Consider the following 26,704-nt stretch of genomic DNA (forward strand, 5'->3'; position numbering starts at 1 on the left):
AACTCTAACTCGAGTAAACAGCTGGCACCTTGCAATGCTTTAGGAAATAAGATGTCAGCTTTTTCAGCAAAACTTAAGTGTTTTTTTTTTTTTTTTTTTTTTTTTTCCCCTTTAAGCCAAAAACCCAGAGAATTCAAGTAGGTTGTGCAAATTTCAACTGAGACTTTGATGTGTGTGGTTAAAAGTGGTTTTATCAGACCAAGTAACTTAGCTCTGCCACCCCATCTCTTTCCAGCAGTGTCCTGAGTGCTGTTTAGTTGCCAATGCCTTCTCTCAGACTGTATGGGGGCCTGCGTCCTTGTTGCATTCTGCCACTGAAGTTTTTATATGTCATCTAGACACAAGATGCTCTCTTGTTCCTTGAAGACTGATCCCACATGCTTATCACTACTGGAAGAAACTAGTTGTGTTTTTGCAGCTATAGTGGTCTAAATGTTGAGATAAGGCTTGCAGGGAGAAATAGCTTTTATCAGTCAAAAAAATACGTTAGTAAAGCAAACAGTTCCTTTTTCGTACGTTGGTGGCGAGAGGGTAAAGCAGCTGGAAGAACGCTTTTGTTTGTTTGTTTGTTTTAGTAAAAGATAGTGCTTGCTTATACTTTGCCATTCCTATACAGCATCCTATATAGTTTGCCATTTCTATAAAACATTTTCTGGTAGTTTCCAGGTAGTTTCAGTGATTTTTCTTTAATGGTCAAAGGTCATATGCAACTCTCAGTAGGAAATGCTCATCTCTTGTTGCTAAGTTAATAACAAGTCAATGAATTAGTGTAGATGGAGCATTATCTTCATTATTAGCAATCTCACTCTCAAAACTATCAAGAAATTGATAACAATGTTCACGTTAATGAACTTCACAGTGCACTACTACCAGAGACGATTGTTTCCACAACTTTGAAAGGGTACGAAGAATGTGATTTTTGCAATGATTCGTTTCTTGTCATGATCCTTGTTCCTTAGATTAATGTTCATACCACAGCACGTTGCTACCAGTACCTTTTTAGGCTGGCATAAAACACCTGCCAAGCATTTCCAAATGCAAAGTGGCTGCAGGGTCAGGCCTTGTGCCTTTAGTCTGCAAAGAGTCAGTGTCTTTCTGTGAGCTACTGCATGCACCATGGCAAAAAGGGGTCAGCAAATGGCCTCTGTGTAGTATAGCTGGAGTGTATGACCTCTTTTATACGACCTTTATCACTGTCTAGCGTTCTGGGTTTGGGCAAGTAATATTGAGTTATATGAAATGAACTTACCTGAAGCGTAAGGAAAGGCAACAGGAAAACAGGGGATAGGAGTTAGTGTTTTCAAACTGCTGAATTCTAGTGCAAGGACACAAAGTACTCTTTTTTTAATAACTGAGGATGACTGTTCAATGCTACTGGTAAAGGCAAAGCTCAATCTCTGAATACTATATGATTAAGTTACAGCACCAAATACACGTATCTGGAGTTATTCTCTATGTATCAATAAGCAGGCATCAACCTGTGCTTTTTCTTTCTGGGCAGTTTACAGGGCCAGAGCATTCAGATAGCACTGCACCACGTTTGTGCCCTCATTCTTCAAATTTTGCTCCCCGTGGTGAGTTCCATCTGTTTAGACCTGGATAAATAGTCCAGTATATCAATTTAATACCCCAGGAAGCTGAGCTGGCATATTTATGCCTATGCCTTCTGTACGTATTTTATTTTTACTTGACATGTATTGCCATATCCTCTTCATAGATAAACATCTTTGATATTTTTTATCAAAGTACTACCAATGCAAAAAGAAGAGAAATCAAATACCCAGGCATTAAATATACACATCCTAAAAGCCTTTTGTAATCTTTGATGTTTAAAGTTTTACACCATTTCATGTGTTAGAGAAAGAAATAGATTCCAAGTTATTGATCATTAACATTGCTTAGCTGTAATCTCTCTTCCCCCTCAGTGCAACCACAGAGTTCTAAGTCCATGTGCTTTGGAGAAGGTTTTCCCAGTACGCTCCATAGTCTATATAGGATTACTTTTTGCAAGTATTAATTACTGTTTTCATTTATAAATGACTGTTAAAAGAGACTGTACACAAAGGGTAGTTCATGTTCTGAATCATTTAGTACAGGAATACAGACATTCTGTTTTGGGTCAGAATGGTTACATTTAAGCTGTGTGTCCTTTGGAGTCTTCCAAAGGACAAATGATTTGGACACTACAGCCTGCTAGATAACTGGGGAGAAAGTGACATATATTTGCCTTCTGGTACTTAAACTAGGAACTTTTTTTTTTTTCTCCACAAATAAAACTGATCAGAAATATCTACTTTGCACACAGACACCTTTTAAATATACTACACACCGTGCATAGTTGAGCAGACACTTTACATAGATGTACAAATTTTTTTGCCCGTAGGGCATGCAGATTTGTCTCTTGCATTTCTAAGAGGAATGCTGCAGAATTATCTTGCTAAGATGAAGCAATCTAATTTTAAAGCCTGGAAAGGGTGTAGCCATGGGACATAGGCTCTAGGTTAATCCAGAGACTCTACATTTTTGGAAAAGAAAATCACTTGACCCCTATGTTTCTCTATTCTGTGCATGATAAGTGAGTAACACGCCCCTCCCTGTTAAGGTTATGGGATTGTAAAAAAATCCCATATGGAATTGTAAAGTGCCAAATTCTGGTTTTGGCAATCCAGCAGGTTTAATAGTACTTATTCCTACAATAAATGTTATTATCAGTTACTTCTGCAGTCTTTCAAAGTGACAGCTGTGTAGTTTTCTTTAAAAACACTACTGCATCAAGTCTTGGATTGATGATCACCGGTGCTTGTTATTGTCTCTCAGCCGCTAGGGAAATTAAGGAAACCAGAACAGTTTTTATATTTATCTTGTAACAATCGCTTATACTGAAAAACCAAAGAAGCAATGCCTACTGAGTGCATTCCTTTGCCTTTTCTGCTTAATGTTAAGATTCCCCTCTTCATTAAAGAGCTGGTAGGAGATAAGTACAGATGCCCTGTTACGGAGTGGTTGGTATATCTCTTGAGATCCCTCTCAAGCTGTCTCATCAAGGTAGAGACATGCCAGAACAGTAAGTCCCGTACAGACCACAAGCATACTGACAGTTGTGATAGTCTTGAGAACAAAATACTTTATTCATCAATAAAACTATAGTTTACAGTAGTATTTACTAAATAAATTATATAATTTCTCTTTTACAAGAAATAAACTAAAGTTGAAAATATTCCAAAGACAATATATATACACAACATAAGGCCTTGTTATAAATAACATCTTTTCTTCTTTTCACCAACAGTGAAAATGTCTTTAGAGGTTCATTTTCTTCTGGTATGTGCAGAGGCTTACCCTAACCCTTGCATCAATTCCAATTTCCACTGACGTGGATCTAAGTGATTACAACTGAAGGGTGAAAAACATGTGAAATTAATTATATTCACCACTGTGCTTATTTTTAAATAGGTAAAGCAGATAATATATTTTGCTTGTGCCTAATTACCGAATGCATGCAAATGAAATCACTAGAGAGCTGATAAGAAAATATTACTTTCAAGTCGAAAAAAGGTGATTGGCAATATGGTAGAAAGCAGCTCGAATACGCAGGTCTTCACAGTTCAGCAAGCAACAGCAGAGGATAGTGGAGTGTGGAATGTTTCATATCACTTTTGCCAAGTCCATCAATCCTTTCTATGGTTCAAAGATCCTGACATTTCTTAGAAAAAGTTCAGTTGATTATTATTCTTTGACTATTAGGCTCAGCAAATGCCTCCTTCTTAAATCAGGAGTGCAGAAAGTGCTCTTCATTAACCACGGTCACTTCTCTGTCCTGGTTTTATTCTTCATGTATTCTTTATTACTGGAAATACAGAAATAAGAAGCAAAATCAGGAGTTGTGTTTATTTGCTTTCTTACAGAATTATAAATTGGTAACATTTTAGAATTATAAATGGGTAACATTTTTATTCACCTAAAGAGGATACAGCACAGTTCAACAACGATCCTATATTTATCTTGCCCCCTAAAAAAAAAGCATTGGGTATCTTTTTTTGAAGACAATCCAAACTGAGGGCACTCAGTAGTTCACAACAGCTTTTTTACCTTGCAGAAGTGACTGGGGCTCAATAGAAGTGTTAAGGGACAAAAGTGCAGTTTTTGCGTGTCTTCTGTAAAAGTCCTGAGAGCTCCTGCTGGATACTTTCCCAGTTGAAAAACCACACCCACCCAAAATCTTTCAAGAACAGCTAATGTTCAAGATCATAACAAACTTCTATTCACCATAAATAAATAAATAAATAGATAAATTGACTTGCTATTAGTGGTTTAGTTTTCTACAGTATCTTCCACAGAAGCAGCTGTTAAATAATACAAATAGTTGATCACTTCTTAGTATATCTATTGAGTCAGAAATTAATCAAGGAGAGGCTGTTCTTTGATGAATGCCTTATTACTACTATTTAAACTATGCATAAACTGACAGCTGAACAAAATCTTGCAGCAAATTGAATGCATCTCAGCTAACGTATCCAACACAGGGGAGGACACACAAGCAAACTGATGACAACTGCAGTGACCCCACTCTAAAACCTCCTAAAAACATAAAGAAGCTCTAAGACCCCATTTACTAAGCAGATTTTTAAGGTCACCTTTAAATTGTACTTTTACATGCGAGGTTTTAACTAACCTTCAAATAGTTCAGCAATAATTTAATCTTGTCTGGAAACAACAACAAAAAAAGCTCTGAAGGCATTTTGAAAGCTCATCTTGAAAGTGAACACCAGTAGATTTAAATCAATATTTTAATTATGACTTCTAGCCTTAGACTTTGAACCTGGCAGAATGATACTAAAATGTTGCAAGCTTTAACCTGCCCCTGTATTGTGCACCACTGTTATGGTCAGGGTGTTCATAACCTTTGATGGTTAACAAAGTGCTAATTTCTCAAAGGGTATTCTCTCTCTAGCAATGAAAGACTACATGCTGCCATATTAGCACCTGACTGCCTGCAGATAGAAAAGTAGTCAGTGGGTACTTACAGGATGCAGAACAATTGAATATGCAAAGGGAAATTGTTGGACAAGTGAGTAAAATTAAGGTAAGAAGAGGATGATATGAGGCTAACAAGAATTAAAAAAAAAATCAAGATCAGTTTGGAGAAAAAGGTTGAGAAGCACAGGGTAAACACAATAATCCTTGATGAAGCTGGCATAAATTACTCAAAATTTTCACTGGTTGCATCTAGTTTGTGTCTGAAAGCTCATATGTCCTGAATGACTGCAAGTCCATTTCTGACAGATATAATGGTGATTCAGCACAACTTCAGACCCTCTGGCTTCATCACTGCTTTTCACTCTCTAAGGAGATCAGCAATATTGTTGATGCTAGCTTTTTGCTATTCCACTGGTACAGTTTTGACTAGATTATTCTTGTTGCCTTACCTCTGATCCTTCCAAAGCATTTCAAAGGGATTAAGGATGCAAAAACTATCTGCAAAATTTGTATAACAGAATTGGAAAAGATTGCCCTGACAGAAACGTATAGCAACTGCTAACTGTGTGAGTCAGTCACAGAAATGCCGTGTATGCGGTGGGATTCAAATATTCATCTTTGTGTCAAGTGCAATCCAGTTCTGTGCATATTATCGTGGGAAAACCTCCACCTACTGCAGTGCACAGAACATGAACCTCTGAGAAACTCTGTCACCACTGCATATTGTATGGGTTACTTTAACCACTGGTGTAGGAAACTGCACTTTCTGAAAGAGACAGAGTTTGGCCACAGCAGTTGGGTCTGAAACAATAGTTAACGTACAGATGACTCTACCAGATGCATTCCTGCAATTACTGTCTGAGATGTCTCGCGCTGCTTCTGTAATATATTTACAGTATTTGAGACTTTTTCTGTTCCAATTCTTTTTTCACGGATAAGAGTAAATTGATTTCTTCATATGGTTGATTTTCTTCATTAAAATCCTCAGGGCATGATAACTTTTAGTATAGCAGCAATATACACTGTCATTTTAGCACTTGGCTTACTCCCGTAATGTATTAATTGTGATATGAAATGGTATGTTTTTAATCTAATCAAGCACATAATTCCAGTATCTGATTTTCATGGAAGGGAGACTGAAGTGTTGCTTCCTGCATGACTTTGCTTCTGCAAAAACACCCCTGCCAAACTATATTCCAGTGCTTGGTTGTTGTTTCACCTTACAACAGCCTTCAGTTTTATGAGAGACAGACTCTTTCCCTACTGTATCTAAGATGATAGGTGGATGGATACAGGGATAAAATCGGTAAGAGAGGAAAGGAACAGTTGGCTCACTGCATGGAACAACTAGGTTTTCCACTTTCAAACTTAAATAAATTCTACTTCGAGGGATGACTGCTTGATTAGTTCCAGTATGTGCATGTAATATACTACGGATTATTCTGCTCTCAGGGGATACTCCTTATAAGTGTCTGTAAATGAGGAGGCCTAAATTCTCTTCTCACAGTGCCAGAATTAACATTCAATCTACCATGCTTTTTCATCAATATCTTCAGTGGAGATGGTGAGGCAGAGAAACTGAAGGAACCAGAAAGACAGTAATATATCTTAAATTGAGGTATGCATCACAGTGTGACTGTACACTTAGTAGCTTGTTCTTAGACGTATCCTGCTTAGGAATTGCTTTAACTTCAGGCACAATTGTTACTGCTTCACAGCAGCACTCTGAAGAAATCTACAACATGATTGGAAGCAAATTAAATTTTATGAAAGACAGAATCAAAAAGTTCCTGAATGAAAAACAAATGCCTTGTCAAGAAGTTATGGTAGAAGGACAATCCCATAATTGAAGTATCTGATGAGAATCATAGAAAGTCTTGGTTTGGAAGGGACCTTAAAGATCACCTAGCTCCAAACCCTGTTCACAGGACCAGGTTGCCCAAAGTCCCATCCAGCCTGGCCTTGAACATCTCCAGGGATGCGGCATCCACAGCTTCTCTGGGCAACCTGTGCCAGTGCCTCACCAACCTCAGAATAAAGAATTTCTTCCTTATAACTAATCTAAACCTACCCTCTTTTAGCGTAAAACCATTACTTCTTGTCCTATCTGTACACACCCTGTTGAAGAATCCCTCCTCATATCTCCTGTAAGCCCCTTTTAATAGCAGCAAGGCTTCTATTAAGGTCTGCCTGAAGCCTTCCCTACTCCAGGCTGAACAACCCCAGCTCCCTCAGCCTGTCTTCATAGGAGAGGTGCTCCAGCCCTCTGATCACCCTTGTGGCCCTCCTCTGGACCCGCTTTATCAGGTCCATGTCCCTCTTACGTCAGGGGTCTCAGAGCTGAAGGCAGTACTCCAGGTAGGAACGACCTTTCATTTCATCAGAGGCAGGTGGAAATTTTCTTCTCTGCAAGTTTACACTAGAACAGATAGCTAAGGGTGGTGAAGCAAAAACAGCTCAAGGGGTGAAAATATTTCTAAGAGACAATAATTGAAAAGATGAGGAGTTAGATTGTAAACTGGCAGTTGGAAGGGTTTGAATATGAGCTAGGAAGCGCTCAAAATACAAAATACATAGCTGTGGGACTGAGAATAGAAGAAAAGAGCACTGAAAAGTATGAAGAGGGAGACAGTTTTGCTAAGTCTCTAAACAGGTATTTTATAGACTAGCACTTGTAAATCTACCTAGTTATGCATCTACAGCAAGATTAAATATAAAATTGATATTTAGCTATATTTTAAGACTTCAAAATCCTATAATAAAATTAGCATTTTGACATAGGTCACAACAAGAGTAATTCTCAATGTAATAATATCTATGCAATTCATCTGACAAATCATAGCTACACCAGACTCCAAATGTGCTGAGCTTGCTCATTGCTATAGTTATTGTCCTTTTTCTCCCTTGAAGCACGTATCAATTCTTTCCACTTGTATCTTCAGTGATAGTGACTTCTAAATCACACACAAGTAACAGGAAGCAATGTTATGTTTCCACACAGCTATTTCTGTACTACCAAAGAAACTTTGATTATAGTTAAAAATGCAGGAATACTCTTTCAAGCAAAATAGTTCACTAATGAAATACTATAGGCAAGGCATTTATATATTTAATTAATTCTGGCATTTACCACCATTTGATTTTAAGCTATGAAGCACCACAACAGAGCAAACTTAAGTTTTTCGCTATATTATTTACATGCATGTTTACATGCATGTTCTTATCCCATTACAAGTGTAAAGGAAATCAGGCCTACTTAAACTGAAACAATTATCCTAATTCTTAAGCCTTACCACTCTGGTTTTACTGACACTGTAGTTTGTCAAAATAATGTCAGCTGCCTTTTTATCAATAAATCATTTTAGAGATAGGCTGAGAAAACACAGTGGAGTAGTTCATAACTGCACATTGCTGTTTCAGAGACAGAAAGCTTAAAGAAGTTGGGACTTCGCTGCAAAACAGAAGCCAAAAAGTGACTTTAACCTACTCTTTACTTCCTAACTGAAATTAACACTTTCAAGGCCTCCCCTAGGTACCAGACCTTAGTAACTGCACTAAGGTCTTCAGCACTGGTTGCTCTTTCTGATCCACCCTATGAAACTTCTGCAGTACTGGGTTTGTATTTTTTAATAACAGAAGTCTACACAACACAGCAGACCTTTGTGTTCAAAAGCGTTTGCTGACGCTTAATGCTTTTCTGCTTACATACCAGCTGAAGCTGCCTGAACTGACATAACGAATAGGGTTTCAGAGAAATTTTAAGACACCAAGTATATTTCTAAAGGAAAGAGGAAAAACTGTTTTAATGTGTTGCTTTGTGCATTCCTACATCAAAATGCAAAGTACAAGAGTGTTACCTTTCTCTGTTACTAGCTTATGTACAGTGACACTTTCCATTTATTTCAGATGGCATCTTTTGCTCCTAAATATTACAGAATATCACAGAATGGCTCCGGTTGGAAGGAACCTTAAAGATCATCTAACACCAACCCCCCTGCCATGGGCAGGGATGCTACCCACTAGATCAGCTTGGCCACGGCCCCATACAGCCTGGCCTTGAACACCTCCAGGGATGGGGTACCCACAGCTTCTCTGGGCAACTTGTTCCAGTGCCTCACCACCCTTACAGTGAAGAATTTTCTCCTAACCTCTAATCTAAATCTATCCTCTTAGTTTAATACCATTTCCCGTTGCCCTATCATTACCTACCCAAGTAAAGAGTCCTTCTGCATCCTTTTTACAAGACCCCTTGAAGTATTGAAAATATGCAGTAAGGTCTCCCTGGAGCCTTCTGTTCTCCAGGCTGAACATCCCCAGCTCTCTCAGCCTTTCTTCATAGGAGAGGTGCTCCAGCCCTCTGATCATCTTTGTATCCCTCCCAGGTGCAGCTCCTTGCACTCAGACTTGTTGAACCTCATGTAGTTCACATGGGCCCACTTCTCCAGCCTGTCCAGGTCCCTTTGGATGGCTTCCCTTCCTTCTGTTGTATTGACTTCACCACTCAGCTTGGTGTCAGCTGCAAACTTGCTGAGGGTGCACTCAATCCTATTGTCTGTATCATTGATGAAGATATTGAAAAGCACCAGTCCCAAGACAGACCCCTTAGGGACATCGCTTGTCACCAGCCTCCCACCTGGACATGGAACTATTGACCACCACTCTCTGGGTGTGGCCTTTGAGCCAATTCCTTATCCATGGGAACGGTCCATGCTTCAAATCCATATCTTTTCAATTTAGAGATTAGAATGTTGTGTGGTACTGTGTCTAAAGCCTTACAGAAGTCCAATATCTGTTCTACCACTGAATTACATATTTATACAAGCAAGAACCCTTTAACGTTTTAACTCTCTGTGGAGTAAGATTTCAAATTCCTAACTGTTTTATAAAATCTTTTCTTATCTTTCTGTAATATTTAATTAAAAAAAAATAAAGTAACTGTTTTTATAGTGTTTTCCACTGTTTGGTATTAGAATATTTGGAAATAACTTAGACTGGCTTACACTTACTGCTCAGTGCAGATCATGTTTTAACCATGTTTTATTAATAAAAACTAGAATGCTTCATTTTGGATCTGGGTTAAAAGATTTAAAATAAAATAAATCAAAGGAATTTTAAAGTAAACTTGGATTTACTGATGTAACAGTGCTGCTTAGAGTCATAGGTGCAGTAAATGCTGCTCTGCTGAACCTGGTCTTTATTGACAACTGAGGAATTCTATGCCCAGACTGGCCTTTGAGTTGCAAAGTCGAGATGTCTCTCTGTGTCCTAGAACAAAAATTCTTGCCACTACCAGATAAATTCTCAATTTTGACATCAGCTGTGGAGTGCAAGTCTGCATAGGTTTCCCTTAACATAACAACCCCAAACCAATGCCCTTACCTGTAGGAGGAGTTTCGTTTTTTACAATCTCTGTTCCCCTTGCCTTAATTTACTGTCTGGATTGGTATGCAACATTGTTCAGCCAAATGCCATTTTAAAAGTGTATTTATAGTAAGTTATGACAATGCCATTTAACTACCTTTTTTTTTTTTTTTCTTTTTCCATTTATTGGATCAAGAAATCATAGCTCTTAATTTACTCTAGGACAAAAATCTGTCCAAGAACCTTAGCATTTCAAAGCAGGAGGCAAACACATCAAAGGATTAGTGGAGTGATAGAATTTAAGCAAATTAAGATGTTTTTCATTATAATACCTAGCAGGTAAGACTACAGCAGCTTGCCTTGTAGTAGAAAAACAGGGAAGGATTACTAACTAAAGGATTAAAGAAAAACTGTGAATGCCACTTACAGCTATGTCTTCACCAGTGTTTTTAAAATGTCAAAATGTATCTGGTAATGTTTTTAATTGAGGGTTAAAATCAGCTAATGTAAACATAATTGATTTGCTTTATTTTTGATACATATATTAGAAATAACTGACCTGTTCCTCCTGTTCTTGAAAACATGCATCTTTCCCTTCCAGTGTGCATTTAATCATCCTCCTACATAAAAACACAACTGCCTCCTGCCTCAGCAGCAGTGAATAAAGCCAGTAACGCATCACTAATCCTTTAGTCTCAGACTCTCCCAACCCATGACTGACTGTTGTTGCACTGTCTGCTGAAGGATATCGAGGGGCCTTAGGAAGTAAAAAGCGCAAAAACCAAATACCTTATTCTATTTCTTTCCACACACACCTCAGCATGCATGCATGCCGGGGTAGATATGATAAAGTTACAGCTCACTTCCACAGTAATCTCAGAATAATTAAGGAGACAACAATATAGTGCACGAGGCAGGACCAAGACGGTAGGGAGAGGGAATTTCTCCAGATGGGTTTGCCAAAGAAGTAACATGTGCTTAGCCATAGTATCTAATTTCCTTGAAGTGGTCAGCCATGGCATACCTGGAGAATCTACATTGTCTAGATTACTGAGTTTCAGGTTTGTTTTATTTAGGATGCAGAGAACGGGTGAAGCTAGGACAAAAAAGCATCTATGGTTTTCTCCACTTAAGACCAATGTATTCGTCCAGACCTTTGCTCATGGGAGTAAACACTGGATGTTTGTATAACCTGCAGAGTATGGTTTTATTTATTTTTCTGTTGATACTGATTAGTGGAATATACATATACTTACTGCTGTCTCCTAGACATAACAGTAATGAATGTTTTACAAGTCCCAAACTATCTAGAGTTAGTTTCACTACCACACTTGTAATGTGTAAGGAGGGTTTTACGGAAGGTACTACCCATGCTTGTAATTAGAGCTTTCAGAACATTCCACTATCTGCCTGATAGAGTTCAAACTTCAAAAAAGTTCTTCCAAGTGCTGAGCAGGGTTAGTGATCCTTGTTTCTAAATTGGAGATACATGGATTTGACGGATGGACCACTTGGTGGGTAAGCAATTGGCTGGATGGCTGCACTCTAAGAGTTGTGGTCAATGGCTCACTGTCCAGGTGGAGATCAGTAACGAATGCTTGTCCTCAGGGGTCAGTATTCGGACTGGTGCTGTTTAATGTCTTTGTTGGTGACATGGGGGATGTGGGATCAAGTGCACCCTCAGCAAATTTGCCGATGAGAGCAAATTTTTTGCTCATGAAGCCCCACCTGGAGTCCTGCGTTCAGCTCTGCGGCCCCCAGCCCAAGAAGGACATGGACCTGATAGAGTGAGTTCAGAGGAGGTCCGTGAGGAGATCAGAGGGCTGGAGCACCTCTCCTATGAAGACAGGCTGAGGGAGTTGGGGTTGTTCAGTCTGGAGAAGAGAAGGCTCCCGGGAGATCTCACTGTAGCCTTCCAGTACCCGAAAGGGGCCCACATGAAAGCAGGAAAGGGACTCTTTGTCAGGGATTGCTGTGATAGGTCAAGGAGTAATGACTTGAAACTAAAAAAGTGGAGATTTAGATTAGATATTAGGAAAAAATTATTCACTCAGAGGGTGCTGAGGCACTGGCACAGGTTGCCCAGAGCAGCTGTGGATGCCTCATCCCTGGAAGGGATTCAAGGCCAGGTTAGATGGGACTTAGAGCAACCTGATCCAGTGAGAGGTGTCCATGTGTGGGGGTTTGGAGCTAGATGATCTTTAATCATCCTTCCAACCTTTCCAACCCAAACCATTCTACGATAAACAAGACTGTTATAAACCAAAATCAAAAGTTTTCAACAACAAGTGGTTTCTCTGTTAAGTGGGGCCAAGAAGTTAGGCTGTACCTGATTACTTGTCCATTTCCTGAACATTTCAGGATTTATTGTCTCTCTTTACAGACTATTCATATCATCATCACATCAACACCAGGCCCACAGGAATAGGCTGGTTTAATGGTCTACTTGTGGTCAGAGTTAACTAAGTGGTTCTGTATCTAATTGGCTGCTTGTACCTGCTACTGTTGTTCCAGTGGAGGCGGGATAGACCAAGAAGTTTGTTGGACTATTAAACTATTAGCTATGAAGTGGGTACTGTACAAACTCAATTGTTGCTGGCTAAAATGAAAAATACATCAGAAGCACAGCCAACAGGAGCAGAAGGGCGATCAGAAACTAAAGTGATTTGGGATCTCATAAAAAAAAAAAACAGGAAATTTTAAAGACAGGACAATAAAGAATGCAGCGAACTTCATTTAAAAGGAAAGCAACCATGACTGTGTGAAATGCTTGCTAGAAACTAGTTAAAAGTCTTTGCTTTTCTCCCTTACTCTCTAGTACTATTTTTGTCACAAAAGTCACAGACATTTTTTCATGAAAGTAGAAGTAAAATATGACTAAGATACCAGGATTGTTTAATTTGTGCTCGAGGAAAACAAACCTTCAGAAAAGAAAGGCCAAGCTTAACACACCTCTGTCCTATACTTATACTGAAATTTTCAAAAGGGTCTAAAAGAGCTAGATGCATAAAACTTCAGTCAAATACAACAGGCATTGGGTGTCTAGTATCTTTATGTCTGGGGGAGAGTGAGTGCACAGCTGTGTGGGGGTCAGCTGCCCACCAGGATTAAACCACAACAGCTGCAGATAACAAAAAATTTTAAATGCCATCAGAGATGATATGAAGACAACCAAAGATTCAGACTTAAGCTTATTGCTTATCTTTCAGCAGTCAGATAAACTGCTCACTAGGAGCCAAAGCAGCAAAGAAAAGATCCTTTTCTAATTCCAGCCACAGCAACCGGAGAACCCTTCAGAACAGAAAGGGGAGCCATTAACTTACATTATATTGAGCTCTACTTCACTGCCTTTAAATTCACTTATGTAAATACAGTACTTGTCTCCCTGGGAAAATTTACTCTCTCCATTGTGGAATATTCAACGTGAAGAAATAATTTTTTTTTTTTCCTCATATAAGCATGAAAAACAAGTAGTATGCCATTACCCCCTGAACATTAGAAAAAAACTTCATTATTAACACAATAATTAATAGGCACATAGATTCTGGAAGGATTTGCTTTGGCAAGGTACTTAAGCATGTGTCTCATTTAAGAAATACCTCAGTGAACCTCTGGTTCTTTAAGTTCAGCATTTATTTAAGTCCCTTGCTTAGAGTCAGTCAGAGGAATTACAGAAAAAAGCCCACCAGAAACAGTTTGACAACTTACTAAGTAGACATCCAAAACTGAAGCATTATCATTTTCCGTCTCCAGTGTGCTCTGCTCTGAAGTCAAATAGATGGCACTGTCTTCTAAAGTATATGTTGAACTTGAAGGCAACCCTTTACTGGAAAGAGAAGGGAGACTACAGTTAACAAACAATACGAGCTGCAGAGGAACTCGGTCATGGCTGAAATTTTAAAATTTCTCTCTCAAGCTTCAAATACTTGAAAAGAAGAAAAGCAAATCAACAAGTATAGGTATCTTGACAAAAGCTAGTTAACTGGGGTCTCATAAATTACTAGCAAACCAACCACGCAGTTTCTACTTCGGAATTAACTAAAATGTTACCAAGAAGTAATACAGTTCCTGAACTCTACTGAAAGAATTAAACTACGCCACAGTCAATATGGGATAATTTCATTAATTTCAAAAGAAGCTACTTCCACATTTAGCAGCATTTTAAAATTTAAAATAGGGGGAAAAAAAGAGATTCAGTAATTAAGCAAAGTAACATTGGACTTTCTCGGGTAGATAAGGGATCACCTGCAGCCAGCAGTTCAGATATGAAAGTAGGAGATTCACGGAGCAGATACACTTTATTATCTCAATCACAGATATGATTTCTATTCTCTGCTAAGGAGAAAGGATGTGAAACTACAGATGGATCTGCACAGTAATCTTGTTTTGTTTTGTAAACACTGAGAACCACAAAGCTGAAATTGTCAAAGGTGTTCTAATGGAGTTAGGCACCCATTATCACCCATTTACTAGCTGCCAGAAACTAATGGACTCCAGGCTGCCTTGAAAACCCAACTATCAGTTTTGCAGATCCATATTTCAAATGGTGGTCGTTACCTATTTACACATGAAGTAAAACAAACAATTCAGCAGTATAACTGGATACCAAAACATGGTTACAGCCATCAGCCCATAAATGAGGAAAGGAGAATTAATTTTTCCCTCCCTTTGGAGTACTTCATACATAAGATATGTTTCAGATCGAGCATAATTTCAGAAAGGATAAAGCTAGTATCCAAAGTAGAAAACAATCACAAGTGCTCAACAAAATAATGAATCATTAGTCATCCTCATGTCATATTAGTATTAAGTGCACAACACTACATTTACCACATCATAATGCTCCTTTTACTATATAGCGTATTAAGCATCTTTTCAATAGCAAAACTACTTCTTTTGTCCGAAGGGTGATCCAGCTCCCACTGACTTGGTACCAGTTTTCTAACACTCTGTTTGTATTCTATTAAGCAACATTTCAGTCTCATCAGTCTTCTGTCAACACTCATTTTCCTGAAGGGGAGGGGACAGACAGGAAGGGAAAAAAGGGTCTGTTGCCAAATGGTGACTATGGTTTATCATCTCCCACAAAATAAGCGCTATCATTAGACATATTATTCTTGGTAAATGAAAGTAAAAAAACCACAAGAGTCACTTTTGCTTGCAGAATTTTGACACTCAATTCAGGCTTCAGAAGGTGCAAAGGCACCATATATGAAAACCACATGACAGAAGATGAACGTGCACAGAGCAACTACGACTGCCATAAAAATATGTGAAGCCAATGGTCAACCATTCTTTCTGGAAAACAGTGTTCTGCATTACTAAGAGCTAGTCAGGCAGGCTGCAGTGTATACCTGGCTTTCATTCCTGCATCATTTCAGGTTTAAAAGGAAAAAAATAGTTGAAGTAGTTATTCACTTCACGTACATATTAGGCCACATCACTACTACCTTTACTGCTATTATTCTTGGCTTCCTGCACTTTCATAAACCTTTGCACTCAGACTAGGTGAGAGATTCTCCAATTCACACCATTGCATTTTATTTTATAACCTTTATGTATCAGAAGAGCAAGAACTAGTTGACCTATTCTTCTGTTTAATTCACTGGCTTACTGTTACACTTATTTTTCTTTCTCCCTTTCCTATTTTTCTGTTAGAAAGCACTGTGCTTCCTTTGCTCCTAGTTTATTAAGCTGTAATGTCACAGCTTGTTCTGGACTGCAAACAATAGCAAAGTGCTCAGTTTTGGGATTGTTAAACTACTGGCTTTGCCTATAACACATAATAAAGACCATGCCAACTGCCCTTCCGGGTGTGCCTCTTTTTTATGGAAAGCAGTGCGTCATGCTGGGTCTGGCTGCAACAGAAATCCACCATACAGCCAGGCAGCAAATGAGGGTTGACACAAAAAGAACATGGAAACTGTCAAAAGCAGCTCCTACTAATGTCACTGTTTGGTTATTCACTAGTGAACTTCCTAAAAAAGAGACTTAATATATAGAAATAAACAAAAAATATATTTGTATATTAATATACAGAAAGAGAAGGGAGAAAAGGGAGACAAGTATGTACAGAGTAATCTTATGCAGAGAAAACCAGCAGGGACTACAGTCCCTTGAACAAAAGCATGCATGAATGAAGAGAATGGAATAACAGAAATGCCACTGTATTTTTCTTACAATCAAATCCTCACAACTTATTTGCGTATAACAATCCTCTTGCTACTGTGACTTTCACACTGAATAACTAGAGATCAGTTCTACAAGTAGGGAAGACTCATCTCCTCCATGAAGAACTGTTTGTAAAAGAAGTGTAGGAAAACTTTTTCAGGACAGAGTTTTGTTTCATATACCTTAAGTTCAATAAATGGAGACTTTGAGAAGATTCCAAAAATTTTCTAAGAAAAATCTTAATTTTATATTTAAAAGAACAAATACTGTTCTTTTTGGGAAGCCAATCTATTATGCACGTAAAGGAGAAAGTGGTAATTTGATGACACTGCCATATTAATTTGCACCTGGAGTTGGTGTCAGTCTGAAAACAGTAACTTGCACCAAGAGCTGAACTCTGTCACAGTTGCAGTATAGTGCTTATGTGTAATAATGTAATAACACCTTCTTAGTTAAGCTTTTTAGTTAGAAATCATTTCCATGTCAGGATACCACAATTATTTTGTTTATTCAACTTGCCTCGTGATGACAACATGAAGAAAATGCATCCCAACTGGATAAGTGACTGAAGCTTTTTTTTTTTTTTTTTTTTAAAAAAAAAGGTCCCACTGTTAGTTTTAACTTGGATCCTCTTTTGAGAAACACTACACATTTTGACCTTATGATGAAGTAAGGTGAAAAGCCATACTTTGACGCTTCTAAATCAGCACACTTCAACATATTTAAAGGCTCACATGCTCTTTCTCTTGAGTAGAAAATAAAACAAAATCTTCATTTTTCAAAGTCCTTCTAAAATGCTTTCCTGGACACAAAGTGCAAAATATTAACTTAAAACATTAAAGATGGTCAGGGATTGTGATTTATAAACATGGAAAATCAGGGTGTTCTTAAGCAGGAACAGTTAAATTAGACTGATTTTCTGTGCATTTGTAGAGCAGTGTAATTCTCATACATTTTAATCTAAGGATAATACATGCAAGATCCTATTAAGTTTCTAAGGCATAAAGAAAAAGAACTACCCTTTGTCAAGAAACTAGCATAAGTATGCAGGATTATCTAAACAAACAGAACCCAACCAGCCAAAACACCAACCAAAAAACCCTCCCAAATTTTAATTGCTGTTTCTGTTCTTCAGCATATTTTACTTATACTAAACTGTAACCAGTTCCTGAAGCGACAGCTTTAGAAATGAAAAGAGTTCTGCTCTCTTAATGGAAAAGAAAATCTGCCTCATTACAATGTGTCTACTTCTAAGTCAGCCAGCAAGACAGGTAGGAGTCTTCAGTCTTTCTTAGCAGTCTCCATGGCCTTTGAAGAATGAATGGCAGAAGCTGTGCCAGGTGGTCACAACTGATGGAAGCATAAGTTCGAGGTGTTTTTTTTTTTTTCCCCCCCTCCTGCACTGTGAAGAACAGCTCATGTATGAATATAATTATCAGCTTCCATCAGATAGGCCAAAATATATGAGCTATGAATTAGAATGAGCCACTACGAGTCCTGTTGGGGAGAGTTATAATAAAAATAGGCTTTGATGTCTTTCGCTGGATGTCTAATATCCGCTTCTGTCGCATATCCCACAGAATATTTATGCCCCTAAAAGCAGCACATTTGCAATGTCCAATGTGTTTGAAAGCTGTTATATAAGCTTTTGAGAAAATTATCAGCTCATCGCATCATGACCTTTATAATATCTTTACAGAAGTTACTCAGAAAAATGTTTTGTATATAAATGGGCAGTAAAACTATTGTTCTAATGTACAGCTCAATACCAAACACTGTGGAAAATCTAGCCTGCATACATATAAGTATGAAAAAGAACAACAGGTTTTTAAAAGCCTGTTGAACTAAGTGCATTAGTCTAACGTTTACAATGTAGAAATCACCTCTAAAACACAACCTCACATTTTTTATAAATTTCATGCATCTGAAAAAAAAAGTGTAATATTAAAAAAAACTTTGTCAGTCGTATTTTACTAACGCTGTTTACAAGTGTGAAAACCATAGACCTGAAAAATCATTGAATCATAGAATGGCCTGGGTTGAAAAGAACCTTAAAGATTAGTTTCAACCCCTCTGCCATGGGCAGGGTTGCCAACCACTAGAGCAGGCTGCCCAGAGCCACATCCAGCCTAGCCTTGAATGCCTCCAGGGATAGGGACAGGTAGACATGACTGATATTCTAAATGCTGTTTCTGTATTCCAAGTGAAAGAGCATGACAATGAGACTCCACGTTCCTAAACTTACAATAATGGCAAACCATGACATGCGAATCAGTAAGCATCCCAGTTACATGAAGGTGAAACACATACTCCTTTGCAGTTGCCAATTAGAATCCTAAGACCTATCATTTTTGCAGCTAACATACATATATGGTTGAAAAGCTTGTAGGTACACGCAATTAGAATTTAGGAACTCAGTCTGTATTTCAAAATCCTGAGTAACCATGGTGAAATCCACTGGGCAGTGCACATCAACACGTACCAGCTCAGGGAGGGATCTACACATGAAGTCTGTTCTAAGATGTTCCTTTGGACCCTCCTCACCAGAAAGAATTAAGGTCATGAAATCAGACTTGTAAGAATGAGTGTGAAATATGAAAGGCAGCATGCAGAGGGACAAATTCATGCAAGGAAACATTTGCTTTTGTATTAAGTAACTGCTATTATCACATGCTCATCTGTGCATTTATCTGAACAATAATTTTAAATTTCAAGTTAAAAAAAAGTACAGGCTTTCTTTTCTACTTTTTAACCACTAAATCATTTCCAGTAACATTTCATTTAATCATTTATAAAAGATTTTTTTCCCTGTGAAGGAAAGCATCCAGATTTGATTTTCACTTTGCATTTTAAGTCAGAAACTGAAATTTTATATTTTGGTATATGTCCAGGACAATCATTTACATGCCTGAGACAGATTCCCTCTTCTATTTCCACAAACACTTCATGAAACATCTCCAATAAATCTAAACATTAAATTTTGACATCACTGGAGGGGGGGGAGGGAGTCAGTTTGCTTAGATGACATAGTTCTTTTAATGCTAACGTATATAATAAAATAGACTGTAGGATTAAATGAAACATATATTAGTCTTTAGTCCAACATTGCTTTCTGATGCTACTTCAAGATTGCAGATAGCAGTGTTCTGCCCTTTTAACCAATATTTTTCAACCTGTTTTTCTGCTAAGTTTTTTTTTTTCTCTTTTAACCTTGTCACAGTATTGTTGATTCAACAGGACATAATGGATAAGCAGGTAAATTGTTTATTTGACTAAGTACCCCTGAACTTATAGTCATTATGCCTTTGTATCTAGAAGTGTTATCTGCTGTAGCTGTAATTCTATACTAGGATGTAAACAACAGCAACAAAAAATGGATGGTGTACCTTAAAGCATACAAAGCTCTGCTGATACGAGAAAATACAGCTCCTACCAGCACATTAATGAGAATTAGAAATTACAGTCTTTTCACAAATTAAGTAACTGAGGTGCAACCAACATGTACATGGAACTTCTGCATGAGTAAAAAAAAAGAATATAATCTCTTAATGCAACATACTTGCTGGAAACAGTTGATAACTAAAAGCTCAAATTACTGCAAAAGCCTCATCATAGCTGCATTGGTGATCATTCAGTTTCAATGCAGACTTCTAATAGGGCATTCAAAGACAAATTGGGAGTGAGGGGACAGAAGAAGAGAATAAGAGAAGACCCTATATACATGGTGTATCAGAAAGAGCAAATTAGTGGAACACAGGTTTTCTACAATTTCCATGATGCACTCTGTTCTCATCCTTAATTTTTAGACTGAAAAAGAAAAGCCAAAAAAAAGTTACTTTCTCCCATTCAGTAATGATCATCCACAACTGTGCTCAACTCTGCTGTTGCCCTCACCTTCCTAAAGCAGTCTATTTTATCTTGGCTCTTAATTAAAAAAAAAAAAAAAAAAAGAGAAAAACAAAAAAAAAGAAACCAGAAAGAAAAAATAATGCCGTCACAGCAGAATGAGGAAAGCCTTATTTTTCTTTCAACTACATATTACATGTTGCTTCAATCACAGTCAAATTTTCTTTCTGTCCCATGGGGATTCCCCTCACTGTCTCAGTGCACCTGTTCACGAATTAGAACTTTCAATTCTTTTTCCTCCACTTAGTTGCTTATTTACATTCAGTTTGCATGAATTTAATTCTCTTTTAATCAAATTCAAGCAATTTTTTCTAAGCTTCAGAAGCTAAAGGTGGTGGGTGGACAGACAGAACATTTAAACATAACACAAAAATTTGCCTATATAGAAAAGCAGATGCACAAAAGGTGTGTATTTCTAACAGCAGGAAAGTTAATACTTACAAATCCCTTCCAAAAACAGCAGAAGCTTTTACTCTTGTTTTCTGAGCTGTTTTAGAAAGGGTTATTTGATAAAATGTCAAGTCTTGGGATATATCAGTTCAAAGCTAGGGAGTTTCAGGAAGTTTTGATGGTGTAAGAGAAAAAAAGCAATCCCTTAAAGACTTCCAAAATTTCCAGTGGTCTGCAGTGAAAAATAGCAATGCAAACAAACAAACAAACAAAAAAACCTGCAAAGTTGTTGCTTGAAATTGAAATGCAGCAAAGAAGAAGAAAGAGAAGGCAGAAGTCCATTCTACATATACACCTTACACAAAGAAGGTACAGAATACATAAACAAGAATTATATTTCATATAGGTTATTTTCCTAGGCTTAAACACATCAGATAATCCAGTAATCCTCCCTATATAAACCACAGGTTCTTTGTGTAGGTCTACAGACAGAGAGGCAAAGTAACCCTTTATGTATCATGGGATTTTATTTAGGTTTGTAACTGGAAGCTGTGAGACCTGCTGTAAGATAGACTGGAAAGAGAGTTTGTTGTTGTTTTTTTAAACAAAACAAAACAAAAAACCCTCTTGTTTAAAACATGTCTAGAAGCACCTGTAAAAGCATCAACCTTCTCCAGTTCTTTGCAATTATAAAAGCAATGTTAACTGAGACAACAGACACAATGCTCAGGACATTCCAATTTATCATCTGTAATTTAATTCATCAGTACTCACTATGAAAACTTTACCTTCAGAGAAAAAAAAACACATCTGGTATCACTTCTGCTATAGAAGTAATGCCAGATATGATGTGTAAGAATTGCCTCTCCTAAAATAAAGCAAAGACACTCTTTCAATTAAGGGTATTTAGACTCAAAATTGAACATATTTTCTTGTGGAAAACACATCTTTTAAATCTTTTAATTACTGAAATAGCTCTGTGCCACATATAAATTTACTTGAGGTGGAGTGGAAAATCTTGAAAGCCTACATTTGCTGAATAACTTATATCACATGACGTTTGTTCACTTTCTCCTTTTTACTAGATGAAGGTCCTTCTGTGCTGAAAAATACAGCCAGCTTCCCTCCCCTCACTTCTCCTTCTGTTGCCATTCCTTCTTCACACTGCCAGGGTAACACCTGAAATCTCCTCTACCTCTTCAAGGACTGAGGAATAACTTGGGGAAAAACAAGCAACTGGCAGCCTGGACAAACACTCCTAGTAAGCTATGTGTCTATGACTGCTGCTCAGTCTCCCTGTTTTGCTGAAATCTCAAATCCCTAACCACTGCTCTGTGTTATCTAACAACTGTGATAGTTCTAACCCATACCAAATCAGGATTATATACATGCTCCTCAGATGATAAAGCCTCAGAAGCCAGCTCCAACTCAGCAAGTCACCACCGGATAGCCACACTGGCAGTGGCTCCTCGCTTAGACCACAAGTGCTAAGCACCCTCAAGGTGATAATGAGCTCTTTTCTCGGATAAAATGCCACGTGTCTCTCCTTGGAAAAAGATTACATTCATGGCTGATAGAAACAGAGAGTAGTTCTGAAAAACTGAGGTTACAAATGTGTGTCTCAAGGTATTGAGATGTGTGCCTCAAGGTATTCAAAAGTATCATTGCTCTTTTTTTTAATGGGGCATACAACAGCATCCGTCTTCCCAATGGTATCGGCACACACTGCTTATCAGCATTAATGGCAGTCAAGGAGCCATCCAGACACTGTATTGTTACTACATGTGCAGGACTATTTCCTTTCAATATCATATAACAGAGATTTCTAAGTGGTAATGAGGAAATTGTTGTACTACCTAGTTTGTGCAAGGACACTCTGAAGGAGGAGGAAAAAGCCTGAAAAAGAAGATGCCAAACTGTGATTCTATTGAAGAACTTAAAGCAGAATGTCATAGTCAATTATATAGTTAAAGACTGACAGCAGGCTTACATTTGTAAACAAATCATTCATTCAGGCTTTGTTTCAAAGACTGCTCCAGGCTTTACAGTTTAAACAGCAAAGTGCTGAGTCCTGCAGCACAGCGTTTTGTAATGCTCAAAAGAAGAACTCTAGTGAGAAAAAACTAAGGCATGTAAAACTAGAGGCATCATTCTGGCTTTTTTTTGGATTTATTTTCCTACCAGTTTTTCTTATTGTAGGACTGAAGTGCCTCCAATATATAATAAAAACAAACAAAACTTCATCTGTACATATTATTAGTAGCATATTTCTTAAAGTTTCTATAGAGGCTTTTTGGGACAACTTGTCATGGTTCTGTAATTAAAAAATCATCGTATTTTTTTTAGACCCTAAACCATAACTCATTCCAGAATTTTTTTTAAGCAAAAACATCAGACCTATGGAAAATGCCACATCAGTGAGATTTATTTCAACTTAATGAAAATGGTACCTGCAAATATCATTTTGATCAAGCAATGCTGCAAGTCATTTTACTTCTTATACAAAAGCACTTGGTCAAATTTTAATAGGGAAGTAAAATTCTACTGCTTCAAGATTACTTGTAAAATAACTTGATCTTTTTGGACAAAAAATGCAAAGTAAAGGACTACATCTCAGTACATGAGTAAGCTTACCAAATTTATATAGATACTGTGTAGTGCAGGATTCCAAATTACTACAAAGAAATTCACGATACTTGATTTCACAAAAGATACCCTTCCTGACAAAAACAGATAAAGAAACACCTAGTCTGTGATACCACATATGGCAAATGATCTCTAAGCAGGCAAGACAGCACAACACAAAATTTCCTTTCAGGCACACTTGGTAGAGTGCAGGTACACACAATCTCCCAGAAAGCTTTACTGGCACAACAATGGTATTGGGCAGACATGACTACAAGGCATTCAAACAACTCAGATCACATCCAAGCTAGATCACAAGGGTCTACACTTTCCTTGAGACCTTCTTGTTTTCATCTGTCTTAGGTTAAAATTAGACAGGCTCTCATCATATCCATTAGAGAAGGTTCATAGAAATGCACTTCAGAAATGGTCACTTAGAAGGAATGTAAAGAAGATCATTCAGCACTCAACATTCAGAACAAATATCAACTTGAAAGCATCCCTTTTCCTAGCACATCAAAGTTTTCTGCAGGCTTTTCAGGCTGCAGGCAAGTTACAACAAGTATTTCCTACCCTGATCTTAGTATACATTGGCTTGTGGAACAGACTAAGGCCTAAGCAAGTTTTCAATGCCTAGTTTAGTTTTGCAACATGACAAAAAATCAAAGGTGTACTGTAATATTTATGCGGTATTTATGCATTTTATTTTGTGAGCTCAGTGCAAAATACTTAACAGGTCCTACGGCGTAATGACACCCTTTCTTCACTGGTGATGGTCAATATTGATCTACAGAGATAGTTTCACATTCTGCATTTTCTTTTGCAGAGCCTCCTCCCATTGCATATATTGTCAGACTTTAACCAGAACAGTGGGGAGTACTATTCCAAATATACAACCTTTACCTGTTAGAATAGAGCATAGGTTGATCACGTTGATAACGCTCATCTGCATTCAAAGAAGAAGAAGAAAGTGTGGTTGCCAAAGAAGCTGCTTCAAACAGAGAAGGAGTGCTTGGCACTAGATCCGGTCGATGGCGCGAACCTAGTACTAAATTCAAAAAAACAAAGAACAACATTAACAACTGTCATTTCAAACTGGATCCAAGAATCTTTATGCAAGTGTACGGAGTCACCTGGTGCTCTCACCATTTTCTTTAAGCTTCTTGACGTGTTTGAATTGATAAGATCATGATACTCATGTGCCCATACCCACCCTCTTTCACACTACAGGCCAAATTACAGCTGCTAGCCAGTACATTTCTGCAGATGACAGAGCAAACCCATGGACAAATATTAAACACTGGTATGAATATCTGATGAGTTCATCTAAGTTCCAGGACTGGTCTCGTGCTGTGAGGGCCTGGTTTTCAGATGGGTTTAGGTGGTTGCTTCTCCTTTGTGTCAGGCTGCAGAAGCACTCTGAAAGCAGCATACTTTGTGTATCTCTTCAGAAAGACTCTGGGGAAAATGAACTGAGCTCTAAAACACTTCACATGACATGTTCATTTAGAAATCACAGAAAAGAACAGTACTGACTCTGGCCTTAATCTACTGCCTGTGTTGAATGTACTGTTTTAGGATTCCCTGAAAATGAGGAGAACACTAAAATTACATTAAAAACCTTGCTTCTGACTTCCTCTTGCTCCTGGAGGTCTATTCTGACAAATAGATCTAACTGCTCTTTCCCTGTATTAACCAAGAATAACCCAAACCTCAAGTTTTGAAAGATCAGCCAAACTGGAGACCTTCTAGTTCAGGCTTATACTAAAATTGCTTTAAAAACACTGTTTAGGCTGTTGATTTGAAAGTCATTACCTTCCTCATCAAGGCTGGAGTAGCTTTGTCCTTCAGTAATAATGCCGTGTTTCTCATCCTTCCAGTCCTGGCTAACAGCATACACTATTTCTTGTGATGTTGCCTTTAGGGCCGTGATGGAATTGCACCGTTTCTTGGAAGGAGAAGATCTTAAAGCTGCATTACCAAACAAACACAGGTGTTGAATGAAGTCATCTTAATCAACCTGCCTACCTTTAACAGCATACAGAAAGACAAGCCATCTATAAAGCTAGAGTTTCTGGATACAGACCAAGAATCCAGATAGACTGTACCCATTCAAATACAATATCACTTATCAAATAGCTTAAACCAAGAGCCACAGGCATTGGCTATTCATCTATGAGTGAAGAACTTTATTTTTTTTCTGAATTTTCTTATTGACAAAAAAAAGTCAAGTCAGTAAACCAACTTTGACATCAATAAGATACAAATCTCCTATGTAGCATTAACCTGTGTAATTAGGCACAGATAGACACAATAAAACACAAGACAGGAAAACTGAAAAGTTTTGGAGTATTCTGAGAGGTTCTGGAGTATTCTGAGAGGTTCCTCGACCCGTGAACTACTGCTTTATAATGATGTATTACTGCTTTATAATGATGTATATGATATGATGTATATGATATATATTATATGATGTATATGATACCACAAAGTTTCCACTTCAGTGGCATGTTCAAACCCAATCTTCTTTGGGTAAAATAAACACTTAACGATATATTGATGGCTTGTATACTCAGGTGAGCATACCCTTTTATATATCTTAGCAGGGACTTCGTACTTACTTATGGGATTTTTAGTGAATTTAGGATCTGACCATTATTACTGCTACTGGATCATGACCTCTGTTTGTAGTTCTCTTCCAGAAGGATACCAACTAGTTCATTTAGTGTTTTTTTTTTAATTGCCAGCCACTGACCTCTATGCACTGGAGCAAGGTCACTTCAGATGCGCTAGAACAGTTTATACTGTGCTCTACTCCAAAATTCAAATTAAAAGCATTAAAATCATTTGGCTAAGGACTTGCTTGGAAGAAGAGAATCAGATACACAGCTCCAGAATATTGTTTAAAAAAAAAATAACAAAAAAGTTGATCTGCTGAGCTAACACCTGACCAAGGCTGAATCTGCTTACTACATTTTAATAGTTATTTTTGGAGGCTTGCTCTGTGCACTAAAGGAAAAGCTTACATTCAGAACAGGGCTTAAGAACTTAAACCAAAACATCTCATTCAAAGTTCAGAAGCAATGTTCCTGAAGACAAGAACACTCCTATTTTATTTTTGTGAAAGAATGATAATGCATTTGAACTATTGATCTATATAAAAGTAGATTAATAGCCTTGTATGCAAATCAATAACAGTGGGATATTAGAACAGGTTAATAGTCTGGAAAAACGAGACAGACAAATTAAGATCAGAGAGAAAATTAGGCATAGT

General features: G+C 37.7%; 1 protein-coding gene across 9 annotated transcripts in view; it reads right to left on the reverse strand.

Annotated features, from left to right (window-relative positions):
- Positions 1-3,142: 3,142 nt before the first annotated feature.
- Positions 3,143-26,704, reverse strand: part of PIP5K1B (phosphatidylinositol-4-phosphate 5-kinase type 1 beta) — a 114,987-nt gene continuing 91,425 nt past the window's right edge. For all 9 annotated transcript variants that reach the window (XM_040542307.1, XM_040542309.1, XM_040542303.1 and 6 more), the window contains 4 exons: positions 25,246-25,401; positions 24,334-24,478; positions 14,047-14,164; positions 3,143-3,847 (listed from right to left, as the gene is read on the reverse strand). In XM_040542307.1, coding sequence (XP_040398241.1) covers positions 3,845-3,847; positions 14,047-14,164; positions 24,334-24,478; positions 25,246-25,401 — 422 coding nt within the window. In that variant the 3' untranslated portion in view covers positions 3,143-3,844. The remainder of the gene's footprint in view (positions 3,848-14,046; positions 14,165-24,333; positions 24,479-25,245; positions 25,402-26,704) is intronic.

The sequence above is a fragment of the Cygnus olor genome, chromosome Z, assembly GCF_009769625.2.
Source record: "Cygnus olor isolate bCygOlo1 chromosome Z, bCygOlo1.pri.v2, whole genome shotgun sequence".
Taxonomy (NCBI): domain Eukaryota; kingdom Metazoa; phylum Chordata; class Aves; order Anseriformes; family Anatidae; genus Cygnus; species Cygnus olor.